This window comes from Spermophilus citellus, assembly GCF_964194105.1.
Source record: "Spermophilus citellus genome assembly, chromosome: 2".
Classification (NCBI taxonomy): Eukaryota; Metazoa; Chordata; class Mammalia; order Rodentia; family Sciuridae; genus Spermophilus; species Spermophilus citellus.
In genome coordinates this window covers 141,315,608-141,339,350 of record NC_138183.1, presented here as the reverse complement: position 1 = coordinate 141,339,350, position 23,743 = coordinate 141,315,608, and the positions used below count along the sequence as shown (strand labels likewise).

At 35.0% G+C, this 23,743-nt stretch overlaps 1 protein-coding gene across 2 annotated transcripts; it reads right to left on the bottom strand.

Annotated features, from left to right (window-relative positions):
• Positions 1 to 7,104: 7,104 nt before the first annotated feature.
• On the bottom strand, positions 7,105 to 22,568 carry LOC308635837 (olfactory receptor 8G50-like; the record flags this gene model as incomplete). 2 transcript variants are annotated; one of them, XM_081270631.1, is made up of 2 exons in its annotated part: positions 7,105 to 7,965; positions 22,458 to 22,562. In XM_081270631.1, 2 exons carry the CDS (start codon positions 22,560 to 22,562, stop codon positions 7,105 to 7,107), a joined length of 966 nt encoding a protein of 321 aa, XP_081126757.1. The 2 variants fall into 2 exon arrangements, with proteins under 2 accessions (XP_081126757.1, XP_081126758.1); XM_081270632.1 differs by lacking the exon at positions 7,105 to 7,965 and having other exon boundaries at positions 21,627 to 22,568.
• Between the last annotated feature and the right edge of the window lie 1,175 nt (positions 22,569 to 23,743).

Here is a 23,743-nt window from a genome sequence, read left to right as displayed (position 1 = left end):
TCTACTAAGTATATCATAGATAATAACTGAATTCACCATTTCTGTACTTTGGGAACAAACTATAAATGTTATATTTGCAAACATTTGTTTTTAGGATGTATATTGTTTGTATTGGGATCTGGTAACACTGTTCTCTATCTCAAAAAAGAGGTATTGGTTTCCTATAGGTGTACAATAAGCCTATAGTTTAAAATTGGCAATGCCTAGGATCCACAATGCTAGAAGGAAAGACACACAAGCAATATAGAAAGACAAGAGAAGAAAATGTCCCAAACTAATCAAGATGCCACATCATTAGGTTCCAATGCCAGCACAGCAGAAGATATAACAGAGAAGGAGTTCAGGATATACATAATTAAAATGTTCTATTAATTAATGTGTGATATAATAGAGCAAATATAGGTACAAAGGATCGTTTTGACAAAGAGCAACATAAACACAGGATGCAAAAGATAACTTCAATATGGAGATAGAAATTAAAGAAAAACAGAAATCCTTGAAATGAAAGAAATAATAAACCAAATTAAAAGGTCAGTTGGAAGCATCACCAACAGATAGGCCACTTGGAAGACAGGACCTCAGACAATGAAGACAAAATATATAATCCAGAAAAGAATATAGACCACACAATGAAAATGTTAAGAAACCATGAGCAGAACATACAAGAAATATGAGATAGCATTAAAAGATCAAATTTAAGAGTTACTGGACTATAGAAAGACATAGAGTTCCAGACCAAAGGAATGAGTGATCTATTCAATGAAATAATATCACAAAATTTTACAAACATAAAGAATGAGTTGGAAAACCAAATTCAAGGGGCTCACAGAATGCCAAGTGTATAAAATCACAACAGATCCACACCCAGGAACATTATAATGGAAAAGCCTAAAATACAGAATAAGGAGAGAATATTAAAAGTGATGCAAGAAAGGAATCAGATTACATATATGGGAAACTGATTGGAATATGTGCAGATTTTGCAAACCATACCCTGAAAGTTAGAAGGTCTTGGAGTAATATTTATCAAGCTCTGAAAGAAAATGGATACCAACCAAGAATCTTATATCCAACAAAATTAAGCTTTTGATTTGATGATGAGATTAAAACCTTCCATGATAAATAGAAGCAAAAAGATTTTACAACTGAAAACCCTGCACTTCAAAACATCCTCAGCAAAATATTCCATCAAGAGAAATTGAAAAACAACAATGGAAGCCAGCAAAGGAAGGTATTACACTAAAGGAAAAATGAATCAAAGGACAAACCAAGTCAAGTTAAATACCAAAAATAAACAAAAATGGCTGGAAATACAAATCATGTCTCAATAATAACCCTGAATGTGAATGGCCTAAACTTATCAATCAAAAGACAGAGACTCGCAGATTGGATTTAAAAAACCCAAACACTGAACATTATGCTGCCTGCAAGAGACTCATCTCATAGGAAAAGACACCCACAGATTGAAGGTAAAAGTCTGGGAAAAATCACACCACTAACATGGACTGCAGAAGCAAACAGGGGTTTCTATCCTCATATAAAATAAAGTAGACTTCAAGCCAAAGTTAATCAAAAGGTATAAAGAAGGATTTTTTGTACTGCTTAGTGGAACAATTCATCAACAAGACATAACAATAATAACTTTATATGCCCCAAACAATGGAGCATCTATGTTCATCAAACATACTCTTCTTAGGTTCAAGAGTCAAATAGACTACAATACAATAATTCTGGGTGACTATAACACATCTATTTCACCACTGGATAGATCAGCCAAACAAAAGCTGAACAAAAAAACTATGGATTTCAATAATATAATGAATAACTGACATATATAGAATATTTTATCCTTCAATGAGAGAATACACTTTCTTCTCAGCAATACATGGATTCTTCTCTAAAATAGGTCATATATTATGCCACAAAAGTACTCTTAGAAAATACAAAAAATTAGAGATACTACCCTGAATTTTATGAGATCATAATATAATAAAATTGGAAATAAATGATAAAATAAAATATAAAAACTAATCAACACCTGGATATTAAATCATATTATGCTACTGAATAAAGAAGGGGTTGTAGAAGACAGAAAGAAAAAGATTAAAAAATTTTTAGAGGTGAATGAGAACACAGACACAACTCATTGAATCTCTGGGAAACTAGGAAGGCAGTTCTAAGAGGAAAGTTTATTGAATGGAGTTAATTCATTGAAAAAAATAAAAAGTCAACAAATAAAAACAAATCAATACCAAAAGCAGCAGAAGACAGGATATAATTAAGAAAAGAGCTGAAATCAATGATAATGAAACAAAAGAAACAATTGAAAAAATTGACAAAATGAAAAAATTTGAAGAGAAGGAGAGAGAAAACTGAACTTACTAAAATGCATGATGGAAAAAGAAATATATCACAACAGACACAACAGAAAAACAAACAGAAAATAATTAGAAATTATTTTGAAAACTTGTACTTCAATGAAATAGAAAATATCAAAGGCATTGACAAGTTTCTAGAGTCATATGATTTGTCCAAATTGAATCAGGATGATATACACAATTTAGACTGATTAATATCAAGTGACAAAATAAAAGATGCCATCAGAAGCCTACTAACCAAGAAAATCCAAGAGGGATACACAGCCGAGTTTTACAAGACCTTTAAAGAAGAACTAATACCAATACTTTTCAAATTGTTTTAGGAAATAGAAAAGGAAGAAGCAATTCCAAACTCAATCTAATGCAATGCCAATCAAAATCCCAATGGCATTTCTTGTAGAAATAGATAAAGCAATCATGAAATCCGTATGGAAAAATAAAAGACCCAGAATAGCAAAAGCAATTCTAAGCAGGAAGACTGAATCAGGCGGTATAGCATTACCAGACTTCAAACTATACCACAGAGCAATAGTAACAAAAACAGCATGGTACTGGTACCAAAACAGGTGGGTGGACCAATGATACAGAATAGAGGACACAGAGACCAATCCACAAAATTACAAGTATCTTATTTTTGACAAAGGGGCTAAAAACATGCAATGGAGGAAGGATAGCATCTTCAACAAATGGTGCTGGGAAAACTGGAAATCCATATGCAACAAAATGAATCTCAATCCCTTTCTCTCACCATGCAAAAAAGTTAACTCAAAATGGATCAAGGAGCTTGATATCAAAACAGAGACTCTGTGTCTGATAGAAGAAAAAGTTGGCTCTAATCTACATATTATGGGGTCGGGCTCCAAAATCCTTAGTAGGACACCCATAGCACAAGAGATAAAAACAAGAATCAACAAATGGGACTCACTCAAACTAAAAAAAGTTTTTTCTCAGCAAGAGAAACATTAAGAGAGGTAAATAGGGAGCCTACATCCTGGGAACAAATTTTTACTCCTCACACTTCAGATAGAGCCCTAATATCCAGAGTATACAAATAACTCAAAAAATTAAACAATAAGAAAACAAATAACCCAATCAATAAATGGGCCAAGGACCTGAAGAGAAAGTTCTCAGAGGAGGACATACAATAAATCAACAAGTACATGAAAAAATGCTCACCATCTCTAGCAGTCAGAGAAATGCAAATCAAAACCACCCTAAGATACCATCTCAATCCAGTAAGATGGGCAGCCATTATGAAGTCAAACAACAACAAGTGCTGGCAAGGATGTGGGGAAAAGGGTAAACTCGTACATTTCTGGTGGGACTGCAAATTGGTGCAACCAATTTGGAAAGCAGTATGGAGATTCCTTGGAAATCTGGGAATGAAACCACCATTTGACCCAGCTATTCCCCTTCTCTGACTATTCCCTAAAGACCTTAAAAGAGTGTACTATAGGGACACTGCTACATAGGTGTTCATAGCAGCACAATTCACAATAGCTAGTCTGTGGAAGCAACCTAGATGCCCTTCAATAGATGAATGGATAAAAAAAATGTGGCATTTATACACAATGGAGTATTAGTCAGCACTAAAAAATGACAAAATCATGGCATTTGAAGGGAAATGGATGGCACTAGAGCAGATTATGCTAAGTAAAGCTAGCCAATCCCTAAAAAACAAGTGCCAAATGTCTTCTTTGATATAAGGACAGCAACTAAGAACAGAGTAGGGAGGAAGAGCATGAGAAGAAGAATAACATTAAGCAGGGACAAGAGGTGGGAGGGAAAGGGAGAGAGAAGGGAAATTGCATGGAAATGGAAGGAGACCCTCATCATTATACAAAATTACATATAAGAGGAGGTGAGGGGAAAGGGAAAAAATCAAGGGAGAGAAATGAATTACAGTAGGTGGGGTAGAGAAAAAGATGGGAGGGGAAGGGAGGGGAGGGGGGATAGTAGAGGATAGGAAAGGCAGCAGAATACAACAGACACTAGTATGGCAGTATGTAAAAACCTGGATGTGTAACCAATGTGATTCTGCAAACTGTATACGGGGGAAAAATGGGAGTTCATAACCCACTTGAATCAAATGTATGAAATATGATATGTCAAGAGCTTTGTAATGTTTTGAACAACCAATAATTAAAAAAAAAGAAAGAAAATGTCCTTGGTTCTTCCAAGGGAAGCCACATGTGGTCAGGAAGACCTTGACCTATCCTGGCATATGGCACTAGAGAACCTAAGAAGCTGCTCCTTCCTTACCAAGAGTAACACTTTGATGATTGTCAGCTGATTTTAATAGTTTATAGGAACAAGATCAATTTGAACAACTTGGTCTTAATCAACTGACAGGAGAACTATAACCAAAGCACAACCATATATAGACATTTTAAAAGGAAAGACATTAATTCTTTTAATGTAACTTGAGATGTACGTTTGTGTCAGCCACACAAAAATTAAATAAAACTGGAGGGTATGAAGAAGGGTTCTTAGACAGGAGTGCCTGGTAACTCTCAAAAGACTATTAGAGTCAGAGAATTTTTGTTGTTGTTGCTTTGTTTGTTTCTTGAGTCAATTTAAGACCTACAAATATTCATAATTTCCTCTGTAGGCAGACTGAATCTGTGTTTGCTAGAATGATTATATAACCCTCAGTGACAGAAATAAAGGGATCCCTGCTCAACACAGAGGTAATGCCAATAGAAAGGTATTTTTTAAAAATCAGATGACATTAGTAGCTTAATTACATCTTATGGGGAAATTTGTGGCATTATAAGAACCAAATATTGTGTATATGTTTCTAACATCTCTGCTAATGTTTCTAAAGCCTTAACTGGCCTCCACTCACAAATCAGTGGCATATGGATCCCACCTGAGCATTAATGAGTTACCATCCTCATGGTTTCCAGAGACCAGCCAATAACACTAACTGTTTCATGCTAATTGTTTCTAAAAAGTATGCTTTGCTGTCTTATTGATTATTTTCTTACCAAACTCCTGCCTTGTGTACCCTTCATTCAGTCACACATGCAATACCACCATGGACACCTGGACTATCCTGATGCTAACTACCCTTAACTCTACATGCCCCTCCAGATGGATAATATAAACTTTGGGTTTCCTTCCTTTAGATGTCACCCCTTTTCAGCATTAAGTAGTCAGAATTAGTCAACATCCAAATACCCTAAAAGAATTTAGGGGCCCAAATTGCTTGATGGGGGATGTAAGGGTACAGATAAGCGAGGATGGTGGGAACAAGTGGTTAAAGAAGCCCAATGTACAGAATTCCTACATGTTTTCTTTTGCCAAAAAGCAGCCCCATCTTGCCTGAGGGGATAAGATACATCATATTCATCAACAAACTGAGGAAGGGGGTGAAGGTCTAGTAGTCAGTGTAGATGAAGAATAATGGGAGTTGAGAGAGGGTGGTGACTCATTATCACTGGTTATCAAACAGAGAAGACAATGGGTGGCAAACAGCTAACCTGTGGGATTACACTTCCCAGTTCTATGGGTTGCTAAAGATTACCCCTGTGCACTTGGTCCCTCCTTCCCTTAGGCTGGGATGCAGATAAAAAAGTGAAGGTGGGCTGGGCGCATGCCTGTAATCCCAGCAGCTCAGCTGGCTTTCTCGGGAGGGTGAGGCAAGAGGATCATGAGTTCAAAGCCAGCCTCAGCAAAAGTGAGGTGGTAAGCAACTCAGTGAGACTCTGACTCTAAATAAAATACAATCTAGAGCTGGGCATGTGGCTCAGTGGTTGAGTGACCTGAGTTCAATCCCTGCTACCAACCATGAAAAAAAGGGAAGGTGGGGGTTCTGATGTCTATTAAGGAGCAAGACATGTCCCCTACCATGGACACCCAGCTTTGGGACCCCTTCTGTTTGGAGAAATCTATTGCTATCTCCTTTCTCAAATAAAACGTGCTTTCTACACTTGTTTTGGCATTTCCCAAGTGTTCAATCTCCAAAACCAGTGGAATCTATTTCTGATATCCAAGACTGCTGTCACTATTATAATTTCCTTAATAGACATAATCTCATTACACTTTATATTACTCAGTACTCCTTAATAGAGTTTTATACACTGTGTAAAAATTAGAGGTTATATTTTGTATATTCCAAATTGTTGAAGCTATTTATTTATTTATTTATATTTATTTGTGGTTGGACACAAAACCTTTTACTTATTTATTTTTATGTGGTGCTGAGGATCAAACCCAGGACTCCACATGTGGAACGCATATACTCTACCTCTGAGCCACAGCCCCAGCCCTAAAGCCACTTACTTTAGATCACAAATTCAGAAATACTTGCCAAGACACTTAATTAAGAAGGACAGGTACATAAAATATTGATAATAACAAAGAATAATGATCATATGTATTTATTTCCTGATTTAATATAAATGAACTGTGCCTAAAAAGACTCATGTTTCAAACACATAAAATATGAGCAATATTTTACATTTGGAGGACTTTGAAGAACTTTTTCAAATATTTAGATGTTCTACAGGTTATTCATGGTAGATGGATTCTGGGGTTTCCCAGTGGAATGCTGTCTTCAATGGGTCTGATGCTGTGAATCCAGTCCTGTCCTTGGCACCTTTCTTCTACATGATCAAGTTCAAGCAAACAATCTCATGCCTTCTGGACTTCCATTGTTATAGAATTACTTCCTTACTAAATCTGAACAAATTATAAATTTTTGCTAAACAATAATACTTTTTCAGAAACTTTTATTTCCAAGGAGTTTACTTAGGGCCACTTTGACATCCTTATTCCTCAGGCTGTAGATCAGAGGGTTTAACATAGGAACAATAATAGTGTAAAACACAGAGGACACTTTCCCTTGGTCCATGGAGCTGACTGATGATGGTTGTAAGTACATGAATGCTAGAGAACCAAAGAAGAGAGCAACAGCTGAGACGTGGGAGCTGCAGGTGCTGAAGGCTTTGTACCTGCCCTCGGTAGAGCGAATATGCAGGATGCTTGCTATGATGAAGATGTAGGAGCTAAGGATTGTCATGGTTGGGAAAAAGATATTAAATGCACTTGAGGACAGACCTACCACCTCATTTATAAATGTACTGGAGCAGGAGAGCTCTAGTAGAGGGAAAAGATCACAGAAGTAATGGTTTATAATATCATCCTTACAGAAAAACACTCTTAGCATGCAGGTTGTGTGAACTGTGGCACAAATCAAGCCCATGCTATACACCCCAACTACCATCCAGGAACAGACTTGATTAGACATGGTAACATTGTAAAGCAAGGGGTTACAGATAGCAACATAGCGGTCATATGCCATTACAGCCAACATGTGACACTCTGCAATTGCAAAAACAATGAAAAAGTAGAGTTGAGTCATGCATTCAGGGTAGGAAATTGTGTTTTTCTCCATCACAAAGTTGACCAGCATTTTGGGGACAATCACAGTGGATTGACAGAGATCAATGAAAGAGAGATTGCTGAGGAAATAGTACATGGGGGTGTGCAGGTGAGAGCTGAGTCCAATCAGTGTGATCATGCCCAGGTTCCCCACCACTGTGAACACATAGATTCCTACAAAGAAGAGAAGGAGGGGCAGCTGGAGCTCTGGTTTTTCTGTTAATCCAGCCAGGATGAACTCAGTTACGATAGAAAAATTTCCTTCTGACATTTTCTTTTGCGAATTCTAATAGGAAGAGAAAAAAATAGTTATTATTGTATGGTCACACCTGATATATATAAGACAGAATTAAAGTCATTTTAGCCAGGTTTTTCCTTTTATTTTCATCTCTCAATTATGTCAGTTGTCAATGATGTTGGTATCACAGAAATAACTGACATGTTAATAAATATCATATATAACTATCCTTATGTGAGTTATGGGCTTTAAAATGTGTAATTGGTAGGACCCTGTCTCTGAACACACAAGGAACTGTTTTAGTAACTTTGCGTTTTCTGAGTATTTTCCATTCTTTCTGTAATCTTCTCCAGTCTTCTGCAGAGCAAATTCTTAATATTTTTATGTGAAAAAAATAGTAACATTTAAAGAAAAACACACTGAGATCACACGTAATGACGGAAAACTGAAAGCCTTTTCTCCTAACGAAAAAGACAAGATGTTCACTACCTGCAATTTTATTCAACACCATACTACAGGTCAGGCTAGGGCAATCATGAAAAAAAATGTATAATAAATTTATATTGTAAAACAAGAAGTAACAGTATCATACTTATAAAATGCATAATTTTATGTATAGAAAATTCCACAAGAAATCTACCAAGATAACTGCCGGAACTGATTCAAAAGTGAAGCAAGGTGGTAGAATAGCCTATCAGACAAAAAACTCAGTTACATTTCTACACACTTGAACCGAGCAATCAAAAATACTTTTTAAATAGCATGAACAATAAAATAAAATAAATAAGAATAAACTAAAAATCAAAAGCAATACATTTCACTTAAAATAAAATAAAAATAATTTTGAATTCAAAAATATCCCCATAAATGGAAAGACATCCAATTTCATTAATCAAGTGACTCAGTCTGTGAAAATATCGGTACTACCCAGATGAATCTGAAAATTCAGTGTCATCCCTCTCCAATTCCCAGCACTGTTTTTTGTGGGCATTGGTAGGCTGTTGTATTCAGCTTTGTTACTACTGTGATTAAAAGACCTGACAAGAACAGTTTCAGAGAAGGAAAAGTATCTGGGGGCTCACAGCTTTAGTCCATAGACAGCCAGCTCCGTTCTTCAGGGCTTGAGGTGAGGCTGAACATCATAATGCAAGAATGCGATGGAGAGAAGCAGCTCAAAACATGGAGATCCAGAAGCAGAGATATTCCACTCAAAAATACAAAATATATACACAAAGGCACACCCCCAAAACCCACCTCCTCTAGCCACACCTACCTGCCTTCACTTGCCACTCAGGGGATTAATTCACTTAATGGAGGCTCTCATAACCCAATCATTTCACTTCCAAATGTTATTGCATAATCTCAAACATGAAATTTCAGGGACACCTACTATCTAAACCATAACCAAGGCTGATAATAAAATCCTTACAAAAATGCAAGGATTCAGAATATCAAACAAAAAAAATGTTGAAAGGGAAGAACAAAATTGGAGGGCTCACATTTTGCAATTTGAACGCTTATTACCAAGTTAGATGGTGTGATTTTTGTCTCAAGTATAGACATGGAGGTCCAGGGAATAGAATTGACAACCCAGAAATAAACACACATCTCTGATCAATTGAATTGTTATAGGGATTTCATGCCAATTCAGTGGGGAAAATATTCTTTTATATTCTTTTGAACAAATGGTACTAGAATAATAATTATACATAAAAGATATAATCTGGGCTGGGGAATGCAGCTTCTTGTTAAAACACAGGTCTAGCACCATAAAGCCCTGGGTTCAATCATCAGTATTGAACAAAATAAAAAAATAAAATAAAAATTAATTTGGACTATTTAAAAATCACACTATCCACAATAAATTAACTACAAAATGCTCTTAGAACATAAAAATAACTTTTGAAAAAGACTGAATCCTTGTGACCTAAATTTTAATGACGGTTTCTCAGAGAAAATACCCAAACCAGAGACCACCATAGAAAAAAGTTGGACACCATAAAAATGTAAAACAAAAGTATTTCAAAGAACAGTATCCACCTAACTTATACTGCAGGTATGTGTAATATAGCAAAATGTACCCTACTGTCATGTATATCTAAAAGGAGCAAATAAAGAAATTATAGTCCCAAAACATAATTCTAAGAGAAAAGGAGCCATTCATAAATAATGTATTTAATATTTATAAATGAAAAAGAGAGAAATAAACTTCATCTTCATATAAATTTTCAGTTATATGCTTAATGGAAGTCACAAGTTATTTTCCTTTAAAAAAATTTCTATAGTATTTCTATAATAACACACTATAATGGAAAGTAGTTTCAATTAATAGTAGTTTTGCTGGATACTAGTAACAGCAGGGAAGTATTTGTGGTCAGTATACATCTATGTATGATACTTCAAAGTGCATAAATGCATCCTACGGTCATGTATAACTAATTAAAACAAATTTTAATTAATTTTTAAAGAACTTTAACAATTTAACAATGAAAAGGACAAATGGCCCAGTTGGAAATATGTGAGAGGATTCCAATAAACATTCTTCTATTTGAGATATACAAATGATCAATAAGGCCCTGAAAATATCTTAGTCATCATTCATCATTTATTAAGGAAATTAAAATCATAACCATAGTGAGAAAACATTTCACATCTATCAGAAAGTCTATAACCAACAAGGAAGATAAGTATAAGGGTTGACAAGAATGTGACAGCATTGGAACCCTCATCAATTGCTGATGGAACTGTACAATATACAAACTTTTAGGCAAACAGTTTATCGGTTCTTCAAATTATGAAGCATAGGATTACCTCATAGCCCAGCAATTTCATGGCTGGTGGATACCAGAATTCAAAAGACATACACACAAAAGTTTGCATGTGTATGACCAGAGTAATTGTACTTTTAAGAGCCAAAAGATTAGAAGCACCCACATGTGCATCCAGTGAGGAATGAACAAGCAGAATGAGGGATGCCCATATGATAGAGTATTATTCTTCACTAAAATGGAATGAAGAACTAAGATATGTCAAATCATGAATGAACCTGAAACATGCTAAGTGAAAGAAACCAGACACCATACATTGTATTATTCTATTTATAGGATGGGTCCACAACCGAGAAATATATACAGAAAGCAAGCTTAGAGTCTGGTGGAGACTGTGGGAAGGGAGATATTAGGGTGGGACTGTTCATGGGGATAGGGCTTTATTTTGGGTGCTGATGAAAACATTCTACATTAGAACACAGTGATGGTTGTAGACTTCAAAAATATGCTAAAAAACTGAAATTCATACATAAAAAATAAATTATACAATGTTACTTATATTTTATTATATTTTTATTATATTTTATATTTTAAAATGTTTTATAAAATTAAAACAAGAAAATAATAACACCATTTAGCTAGGTGCTTAGGCCTGTGATCCCAGCAGCTTGGGTAGCTAAGGCAGGGGGATGGCAAATTCAAAGTTTGCCTCAGCAACTTAGCAAGGTCTTAAGCAACTTAGCAAGACACTGTCTCTAAATTAAAAAAAATAAAAATAAAAATGGGCCGGGGATGTGACTCAATGTTTAAATACCCCAGGGTTCCGTCCCTGGTAACAAATTAACATCATCATATTCACCACCACCATCATGGACACAAAACATTCCATCACAATGTCCTGATGAACATCACCCTATAAGTCTCCTCATCTACTTTAGGTCTGGTATATTCTGTAATTGAGTAAAATATGTTCATTATACTTTTCTCCAAAACAATATGGTAATTTTATTTTGCACATATGAAAAAATGTCCTAGTTGGCCTCAAAAACTATTGTAATCTTCTGCTATCATGGGAAATTTTCTCTCCAATACATCTTCAAGGAAAACTTAGGCATTTCTAATTGCTATTAAAAACTGATAGATATAATAATGCAGACATATACTTAATTTAAAATGTTCTTTCTATGTCTTCATCAGAGAAAAATATCATCAAATGGTAAAATAAATAAAAATATTTATAGAAGACTGAATTACAGCACCTAGAAGGATTGTCAGAAAATCTCCAACAGATTTGAGTAGGGACCTAGCAATTTGCTTCTGGACACCTGCTTTCTTCTGACTCTCCACAGGCCAACGCTTGCAGAGGACAACTATCCCTAATTCTGGACCAATTTTATACTTTACTAGAAAAGCTGAAGCATGTATCCAGTAGAATTGTTAACTCATGATCAAGCCAAAATGTTGCTGATATTGTACATGCAGACCTGGGAGATTCCTACTTACCTCTTATAAAAGCTGTTATTTATTTCAGCACATCTCTCTACGTCTATTCCTGAAGCTGAACTTCCATAGTGCTATGGTTTGAATGTGTCCTCCAGAGTTCATACATTGCAAACTTGATCCCCAGTGCAACAGTATTGAGAACTGGGACCTTAAGAAGAGATTAAGTCATGAGGTGACTGGATTAGTGGTGTTCTGAGAATAGGCTAATCATCAGAGGTGTGGGTTCCTAATATAAGAACTAGTTTGCCCCCTTTCCTCTGTCTCATGTGTGTCCTCTTTTGTCCTTGATTATTCTACCATAGGATGCAGCAAGAAGGCCCTCATCAGATGCATCCTTTGACCTTAAACTTACTATACTTACTAGTATAGTATAGTAAGACAGACAAATTTCTGTTCATTATACATAATACAGTGAGTGGTACTTTGCTACAAAAACACAAAACAAACAAAGAAACATATTCTCCCATAGTTCCCACTCTTTACAATTTTCTAGCTGATGGCTTTTTCTTTGTCCTTGGCCTCTCACAAGGCTGTCCCATGAAACACCAATCTCCATCACAGAAGCTCATTATTATCTATTGCTCAGTCATTGTAACTCTGCCAAAATGCTTGGGACTCTGGCCCATTCCATGTGAACAGCTCCCTCTGAAGTCTGACTCTGACACATGGTCTTCATTACTACTGCTTCCTGTTCTGATTTGCTAACAGTACCTCTGTGCTTCAATGTCTTGGAACTTGGATGATGCCATCAATAAATTATTATGAAATCATAGATAATAGTAATGAAGATTTATATTGGGGATAATGCTCCAAGAAGATACTTTTAAGGGGTAAATGTAGACTTACACTAAAGGAAGATTATCCTGGCACTGTGGAGCATGCCTGTAATCCCAGCAGCTTGGAAAGCTGAGACAGGAGGATCACAAGTTTAAAGCTAGCCTCAGCAACAGTGAGGTATCAGGCAACTCTGTGAGACCCTGTCTGTAAATAAAATACACAATAGGGCTGGGGATGTGACTCAGTGGTTGAGTGCCCTTGAGTTCAATTCCCAGTACCCCCCCAAAAAAATGATTAACATTGATAAGCAAAAAGTTGACTATGGGTGGGTGTTCAAGATAGATGAATAAAGAATATCCCCTGTTCTGAATAATAGAGATTAGAAGGGGACAGGGAGGCTGACTAGCAACTGTGGTAAAAACCTTGATCGGGCAAGTGATACTGGTCACTGCTAACATGGATCTAGACCATGATGGGTGTCTATGAAGGCTTCTGAATTAAACAAACAAAAATTTCCTTCTTCTATTTCCCAATATATGTCACATGACAGGCCTATTACATGAAAGGAACTATGTATGCCCTCAAATGTAATGCATAATTTCTTTTGTTTCTCTTTACTTCTATCACATTATTTTGTGTAATCCTATTTAATAGTTAAGGCCTTTTCTATAATAGTGACATCACAGAAATAAGACCAAATTCTGTGTGTCCATGAGCATGTTATTTTTGCCTTGATGTAGCATGTACTAGTTGGAATTATTTATCAGTAATTTACGAGTTTTTTATCTGCACCTAATTGTAAATTCATGACAAGGCTGGCACAGTGCCTTGTATATAGTGAGTCTCAATATAAATGTGATTTAATAAAATGGTTACAAGAAGCTTAGAGATGAGTTAATACAGGTTCAAAATGAAAGAACAAAGCCCATGTATTGCCTGAGTAGAAATGAGCAAACAAAATAAGTATCTGCCTTAATTTCATACTGCGAAGAACAGGGACATGATTAGGGAACCTGTGCTCACCAGGGAGTGTGGCTCTGAGAGTGAGGACAAGGAGAGACAGATAAATAGACACCTGCATCTCTATTAACACTTAGGGAAAGACTGCAGCAGAATGCTCTAAGATTTTAAAAGTCATGGTCTGGAATTCAGACATACCCCTCCTTCTTTTCAGCAGGCCAATGCTGTATAGTTTTTCTTCTCTGTTGCACTGGAGGAAAATGATTTTGATCATGTGAGGAGGTGACATACCAAAGGTGTCCTGTGAATCACTAACCTTGATCTCTGCTGAAGCTGATGCCCAAAGCCATTTGCCTCTGCAAAGCTGGGCTGATGTGATGATTTCTTATGCTACATATAAGGGTATAAATGGGAACAAACAATGATAATGACGTCCCACTGGAATCTCATCTCACAAGAATGAACTCTGGGGAAAACTGACAATTAGAATTTCTCTTTCCCCATCATATTTTCAAGATATTATCAATGCTCTATTTTATTTTATCTATTTAGTTAGATTTTTTTGCTTTTATTGGTATATTATTTATTTTGACATAATCATTCATGCATAGAGTTCAATTTACTCCATTTCAGTTTCTGATGCCCCCTTCTCTTCTCTTTCCTTTGGTTCTCTTTACTTTCTTCCCCTTTCCTCTACCCTCCTCTGATACCTTTCTTTTACTCTACTGGTCTTCATTTTCCTTATTTAATTTATTTATTTATATTGGCGCTTTACGAATATGCATAAGAGTTGAACTCACTGTGGTATATTTATACATGCACATAACATAGACTTGTCAAATTCATTCCGCATTTCCTCCCCTTTGCCATCTCTCCTTCTTCCCTCTCAATTTTCTTCTTCTACTCCAGAGATATTCCCTTTTCCTTTTTGATATTCAACCCCTAACTTTTTCTATTACTTTTCTTTAGCTTCTGCATATGAGAGAAAATACTTGACCCTTAATTTTCTGAGATGAGCTTATCATGCAGCGTTATGTTCTCCATTTCCATCCAGTTACCAGAAAATGCCATAATTTTATTCTTTATGCTTGAATAATACTCTATTGTGTATATATGACATCTTAATCTATTCCTCTATTTATTGGCACCTGGAAAGATTACATATCTGAGCTATAGCTGCCTTGTTCAAAATATTTGTGTAGTTGTATCACTAGAGTGTGCTGATTTTAGTTCTTTGGGATAAATACAAAGAAATGGGATTGCTGAGCCATGTGGTGGTTTCCATTCCTAGTTAAATCTTCACACTGTTTTCAGAGTGTACTAATTTTTAGTCCCACTAATAATGTATGTATGAGTACACATTTCCCTCATATCATTTCCAGAATTTATTATTATTTATATTCTTGATCCAACTGGAGTGAAATAAAGTCTATGTGTTTTTTTTTTAATTTTCATTGCCTTGATTGCTAGGGATGTTGAATATTCTTTCCATATAGGCGTTGGCCATTTGTTTCTTCTTTGAGAAATGTCTGTTTACCTATTTCTTGATTGGCTTCTTTGTGGATTTTTTTTGGGGGGTGTTAATCTTGTGTTCTTTATATATTCTTAATATTCATTAAATGTCAGAAGAGTAGCTGGCAAACATTTTCTCCCATTCTGTAGCTCTCTCTTCATGCTCCTTATTATTTGCTGTGTAGCTTTTTAATTTGATGCCATCCTAATTATGTATTTTTCTTTTTTTTTTCTTCTTGAGCTTTGTGTCTTGTTAATGAAGTCAGTGCCTGTGCCAATATGGTGGTATGTTGACCCTATGTTTTCTTTTAGCAATTGTACTATTTCTGGTCACATTATTAATTCAATTGCACTTTTGTGCAAGTTGAGAAGTACAGATCTAGTTTTCTTCTTCTGCATATAGATATTCAGCAGCATTTTTTAAAAGACAAACTTTTCTTCTACATATATTTTTGGTATGGATTAAAATGAAGGATGAATAAATTTTATTCCAAGACATTTCAAAATTTAAAATTTCAGAAAAATTTCCAGACATACACTGAAGGAATTTTTAAAAGAGATTTCTTGAAAAGAAAAATATATATAAGTAGGGAAGTAACCAATTATTGTAAGAGTTAAAATTTTTAATTTTTTATTGACCTTTTATATCTGTATTTAGTATATCATAATCACAAAACACTAGTTCTTGGAATTTTTTACTTGAGTCTTAATAAAAATTTGTTCTCATTAAATTTGTATGCTAAAGTATGTTTTATATTAACAAAGATCTCACTGAGTGTGGTGGTGCATGCCTGTAATCCTAGCATCTAGGAGGCTGAGGCAGGAGGAAAATGAATTTAAAGCCAGCCTCAACAACAATGAGGCTCTAAGCAATTCAGTGAGACCCTATCTCTAAAAAAAGGGATCAGGTGCCCCTGAGTTCAATCCCTGGTACCCCACACCTGGAAAAAAAAGACAAAGACCAGTGAGGAATAATTAACAAGACTAAAAAGAAGAGATGAGGACATTTTCTTTATAAATAAAAATTAAATTTTTAATAATAATGAAAATATATATTATAGTCACTCTTTTCATGGTAAAGATATTGGGAGTAAAATTACATTTAATGTTATTTATTAAATGTTATATAATTTTAAGACAATGATTGCAATCAATTTTTTTCATTAAAGTTAACTGGAATGCTTCAACTTTTGTTAGATATGGACCTTTAGTTGGATGTTTAAAGGTATTTTGGAAATTGCGATTCTCTACCATTTTTTTAATAGGGCAAAAACTTAATAACATAATTGAAAGTCCCATAAAAATATTGCTCATCAATAATGATCCAGCCTTAGAAATAAAAATAAGATGCAAAACAATATACAATTTTTATTCTCAAGAATTTGGCTATTTCCAAGGCTGGAGATATGGCTTAGTGGTACAGGGATTATCTAGCAGGCATGAAGCCCTGGGTTTGATCCCCAGAAGTTAAAAAAAAAAAAAGAATTTGGCTATTGGCTATTTCTTTAAGTACAATCCACATGCAATCATTAATAGTAAACATTTTTACAGTAGATGTTTACTACAGATACATCTTTATAGTAGATGTGATGAACCAGAGGTACACCCAGTTATTACTTGGAGGGATGACAAATGCGTGAGAATTAAACTGTTATCTTTGTCATTGAAATGTGCATAAAATTGGACAAACAGATTAGAGTCCGGAAGCCATTCAGGATGGCTGTGAGAATGAATACAAGACAAGAGGAATAAGCACAGCATTGTAGAGATGGTATATAGACTATTCTGCCCAGCATGACATACGCCTTTCTTGTAGATTTTAATAGATGTTAAAAATCTGTATTTTATACATGTATTACACATTTCATTTTTTCCATAGTTTTAATTGGTACATTATAATTATACATAATGATGAGATTTGTTGTTACATATTTATACATGCACATGATATAACAATATAATTTAATCAACATTTTTCAGCATTTTTACTTTCCTTAGTCTCCTTCCTCCCTATAGCCCCACTCCTTTATACTTTTGGTATCCTTACTATTTTCATGAGAGGCACTCCCACACTTTTTTTCCCTCTCTAGCTTCCCCATATGAGAGAAAATATAATTCTTGACTTTCTGAGATTGACTTACTATGAGTATTATTTTCTCAAATTCTATGCATTTTTTCTGCATATCACATAATTTCATTTCTATGATTGAGTTAAGCTCTTTTGTGTACATATACATTATCTTTATCCATTAATCTGTTGATAGACTTTTAATTTGGTTCCATTATTTAACTATTGTGAAATGTGCTGCTATAAACATGATCATACATATATCACTATTGTATAATAAATTTAATACTTTAAGTAAATGTGGAGGTGTGGTCTAGCTGCATCATATAGTGATCACATTACTAGTTGTTTTAGTCAGCTTTTTCACTGCTGTAACCAAAAGACCTGACAAGAACAATTAAAGGAGTAAAAGTTTATTGGGGGCTGACAGTTTCAGAGGTCTCAGTCCATAGACAACAGGCTACATTCATTGGGGCTTGAGGTGAGGCAGAGCATCATGGTGAAAGTGTGTGGTGGGGAAAGCAGCTGGGACATTACCAGGAAGCAGAGAGAGAGAGACTAAGCTCAGCTCACAAAATATACACCTAAAAGGCATGCCCACAATGACCCACCTCCTGTAGCCACAGTTTACCTGGCTACAATCACTGATCATAAGCCCTATTGATGCACTAATTGTTTAAGGTTCTCATACCCTAATCATTTTATCTCTAAACTTTCTTTCATTGTTTTACACATAAACTTTGGGGGGACACCTATTACAAACCATATCCCTAGTATTTGGAGGAAGCCCATACTGATTTCCACAATGGTTGCACTAATTTAAAATCCCACTAACAATGTATAACTGATCCTTTCTCCCCATATTCACCAGCATGTTTTATTTTTATTTATTTAATTTTTGATTGATGATTGCCATTTTAACTGGAGTGATATGAAATCTCAGGGTAGTTTTGAATTGCAATTCCATAATAGTTAAAGATGTTAAAATTCTTTCATGCATTTATTAGCTATTTGTATTTCTTTGTAGAAATTTCTGCTTAGTTCAGTTGTCCATTTATTTATTGGTTTATTTGTTTTTTCCAGTGTTAAGTTTCTTGAGTTTTTAATATATTCTGGATATTAATCCTCTGGAAGAGAATAGCTAGCAAAGAGTTTCTCCCATTCTGTATATTGTCTTTTAATATTCATGATTGATTCCTTTTCCATGCAGAAGTTTTTGAATTTCATAGCATCACATTTATTAATTCTTGGCACCATTTCCTGATCTTTAGAGGTCCTATTAAGAAATTCATTGCCGGCACCTGTACTTTGGAGTGCTGAGCCCATATTTTCTTCTAAAAGTTACAAAGTTTCTGTTCTAATTTCTAGGTATTTTTGTTTGTTTGTTTGTTTACCATTTTGAGTTGATTTTTGTGTAGGGTGAAAGATGGATATTTAGTTTCTTCCTTCTACATATGAATATCCAATTTTTTCAACACTCATTATTAAAAAGACTGTCTTTTCTCCATGGGCATGTGTTTTGCCCCTTTATCCAGGATTGATGCTTACATCTGTGAGGGTCTGTCTCTGTGTCTTCTGTTCTGTTCCATTTATCTATGTGTCTGTTTTTAGGTCAGTGCCATGCCGCTTCTCTTGCTCTAGTGCTGCAGTACAATTTGAAGTCATTTATTCTGATACCTTCAACAGTTTTTGTTTTTGCTTAGAATTGCTTTCACTATTTGGGATCTTTTATTCTTCTGAATAAATTTCAGTATTGTTGTTTCTAGTTCTATTTTTACAAAAGTGTCACTGGTATTTTGATGAAGATTGCATTGAATCTATATGTAGTTTTTGGTAGTATGGTCATCTTAACAATATTAATTCTGCTTATTCATGAACATTGAAGGAAAGTCTTTCATTTTCTGAATGTTTTATTCAATTTCTTTCTTCAGTGCTCTATCATTTTCCTTGTAGAATTCTTTTACTCCTTTGTACATTGCATTTGAATCACAAGTAATACCATTATTCCTGTTAGATGCAATGCTATATCCAAATGTTAAACCCTTGAAAGAACAAAAGTGAGTCATTTATGTCTTGATACAAGTATTGCATAACACAGATGACATAGTTATTTCTGGTGTTCGTTCTTCTTTTTTTCCTTAATAATAAACATCCCGAGTTTTACGTTTGACACACTGCGATCTACATATTCATGATGTTTTTGTCACTATATTTATCTATGTCAGTTCGACCATTTCAAAGAGATTCGGATTGAGGAATCTGTCAGTGCTCTACAGATCAGGAGACATTCCCTTCTCTGTCCATATGTTTCTGTCTGATGGTCAGTTGGTGAATATGAAGGATGGATCTGGAGACATTGAGAACACAGATGGATACTACAAGAAATGGTATAGAACAATATTTTCAAATAAGCTTACATCTATGATGAGTCATGAAACTAACCCTGAATCATTTACTGGCTTAAAGCAACCGTGTGTGTGTGTGTGTGTGTGTGTGTGTGTGTGCATGTTTGTATAATGCACAACCAAAGGTAATCCAAACTAATACAGAAGGTAATGCATGATTTTACCTAACATTTGTTTCTGTGACATCCCAAATAACTCTGAAAAAACTCATTGTAAGAAGAATTCTTTTGTTTTGGAAATAATGTGTGTCTGTGTCAGAGCAATGAAAGACAAACTACTTTTTGTGTGTGTGGCAGATCTTCCATGGAATCTATCAGATAGTAATGTTACTATTTTAAATGCATGATATTCAGCAAAATTACTATAGTAATTTCAGTTATTTTTATTCTTTTAAACATGTTTAACAGTATAAGTGCATACATAAATGATGGGAAAGGTAAAATTTAATAAAGTTAAATTTATCAGTTACTCAACAGTATGTAAAATATACTATTTGTTGATTGTTTAATATCTACAGCAATAGAATCAAAATTACATACACATAAACCTTATAAAACATAGCTAAACAAGATATATGCAATATACACATAAATACATGCAGTACACAATAGCATATACACAATAGGAACCACATATATATACACTTATGTATAGATATATGTGCATACATAAGGATATGTTGGTAGGAAAATAACAGGGCATGAAGTACATGGAAACTGATTAGTACATGGAAAATGCAGGATTTTCTCCTAGTTTTCAATAAGTGCATAACCTCCTCTCTCATTGTACTTTTGGCTTTATAGGGTGACTTAAATTGACATGACATTGCAGTGTTTATTCACACCTGTGAAGGAAAAATATGCAGTGTTTTTATAAGTTAGATGAGACAAATAATCAGAAATTATATAATAATAGTGGAATAAAACATGATATGGGGGATTAGTAAAAACAAGTATGGAATTATCATGAAAAAGAAGAGGTAGCACAGTCCTGATACTGTGCAGTAAAGAAAGCTGCATAAATATATGTCAAAATAACCATGGTATTTCCAATCTTGTATATTTTTGGCAATATCTTGCCCTGTGATATCTTTTTCTAGGTCGAAATTATTTTATTACCAATTATATGCCTCCATATTCCTTAATGTAGTTCTACAAACTTCATAAGTATTAGGAATTATATTTTTAATAATTCAAATATTAGAATGATTTATTTTAAAGTTCAAAATTTCAAAAATATTTACTAATAGTTTAAAAGGCCAGGTACACAAATCAATGGAAATACCAAAGGTTAATGATGAAATATATTTATTCTCTGAATTAAGAAAGTGAATATGGCCCATAAAGACTCATCTTCCAAACATGTAAAATATAATCAACCATCTGGATGATGTTGAAGAACTTCAAAAGTATTTAGATATAATCCAGGTCATGCTAGGTAAATAGACTCTGGGCATCCTAGCATGGTGCTGCACTTCATGTTCAAATCTTGTGAATCCATTCTTACCATTGGTACCTTTCTTACAAATAATCATCTACTAGAAGCAATCTGATGACTTGTGGATATTTATTGTTCCCAATGCACTATTTCCTTACCAAACTTCCTTATTTCCTAAGCAAAATCCTGTCTTTATGGGAAATTTCTTTTTCCAAAGAGCTTATATAGAGCATTTTTGACATCTTTATTCCTTAGGCTATATATAAGAGGGTTCAGCATGGGCACAATAATAGTGTAAAACACGGAGGAGACTTTCCCTTGGTCCATGGAGTTGACTGATGATGGTTGTAAGTACATGAATGCTAGAGAACCAAAGAAGAGAGCAACAGCTGAGACGTGGGAGCTGCAGGTGCTGAAGGCTTTGTACCTGCCCTCGGTAGAGCGAATGTGCAGGATGCTTGCTATGATGAAGATGTAGGAGCTAAGGATTGTCAGGGTTGGAACAAAGATATTAAATGCACTTAAGCACAGACCTATTACTTCATTTATAAATGTACTGGAGCAGGAGAGCTCCAGTAGTGGAAAAAGATCACAGAAATAATGGTTTATTATATTATCCTTACAGAAAAGCACCCTCAGCATGCAAACAGTGTGAGCTGAGGCACCAATCAAGCCCATGCTATACACCCCAACTACCATCCAGGAACAGACTTGATTAGACATGGTAACATTGTAAAGCAAGGGGTTACAGATAGCAACATAGCGGTCATATGCCATTACAGACAACATGTGACACTCTGCAATTGCAAAAATAGTGAAGAAGTAGAGCTGAGTCATGCATTCAGCATAGGAGATGGTGTTTTTCTCTATCACAAAGTTCACCAGCATTTTAGGGGTAATGACAGTGGATTGGCAGAGGTCAATGAAGGAGAGACTGCTAAGGAGATAGTACATGGGGGTGTGCAGGTGAGAGCTGAGCCCAATCAGTGTGATCATGCCCAGGTTCCCCACCACTGTGAACACATAGACTCCTAGGAAAAGGAGGAAGAGGGGCAGCTGGAGCTCTGGTTTGTCTGTTAATCCAACCAGGATGAACTCGGTCACTGTAGAATGATTTCCCTCTGCCATTTTCTCCTGAGAATCCTAAGTATGAAGAGAAGAAAAATTATGAACAAGGCATCTGTTATACAATCACTTTGTGAGAAACAAAGTTCAAGTCTTTGCAGACAGCTGTCTCCATTTCTTTCCTGATCCTGCACTTTTAGCAGTCAAGGACAGTAGGATCACAGGAATATGTGACATGTAAATTAATATCAGAACTGTCCCTATTTGTAGTCCTTGCTTTAAGATTTGATATTAGTATTACCCAGTCCCTGAACTCCCACAAAACTACTCTGATAAATAACAAAATAAAATAATAAGGTATACAAAGCATTCACAAGAAACACATAGTCATGTTGGTGTAAGACAAAAAGTCTTTGCCTCTAAGATAATGAACAAGACAAGATGTCCACTCTCTGCACTGCTAGAATTTCTTGCCAGGGCAATTAGGGAAAAAATAAAATTCAATTAAAGGACACCCAGATTGTAAAACAAGAAGTATTACTCTCTCCATTTGCACATTTGTAAGTGGCATAATATTCAAGGTGAAAAATTGCATAGATTTTGCATAAAGGACCTTTAAAATAATGAAAATTCTAACATGGTGGTAGCATATAAGACCAATATAAAAAGTCAATTGTATTTCTACAAACTTTCATTGAACAATAAAATATGGATTTGTAATAACATAAAAAATAAAATGTATATATTTTATGGAAGACATTGCACACAAAATTACTATGTAATGTCAAATGGAATTGAAGCCATTCATAAAAGGAAAAATTCCATGTTCATGAATCAAAAGACTCAAACTAGCTAGTATTTGTGGCACATGCCTGTAATCCCAGGGACTCAGGAGACTGAGGCAGGAGGACCACAAGTTCAAAGCCAGCTCCAAACTTAGTGAGGCCCTAAGCAACTTAACAAGACCTTATCTCACAATAAAAAGTAAAAAGGTCTGGGATGTAGTTCAGTGGTTAAGTGCCCTTGGATTCAATCCCACGGTACAAAAACAAAACAAAACAAAAACCCTCATCCTAGGGTAAATGGTAAAAATACCCAAATTTATCTACAAATGTAGTACAATTCTTATCAAATTCCAGGATTGTTTTTCTCAGATGTAGACAGGCTGATTAAAAAAATCTTTATGTAAATGCAAGGAATGAGATAATCAAAGCAGTATGGTTGGAGTTGGAGAATATCATGCT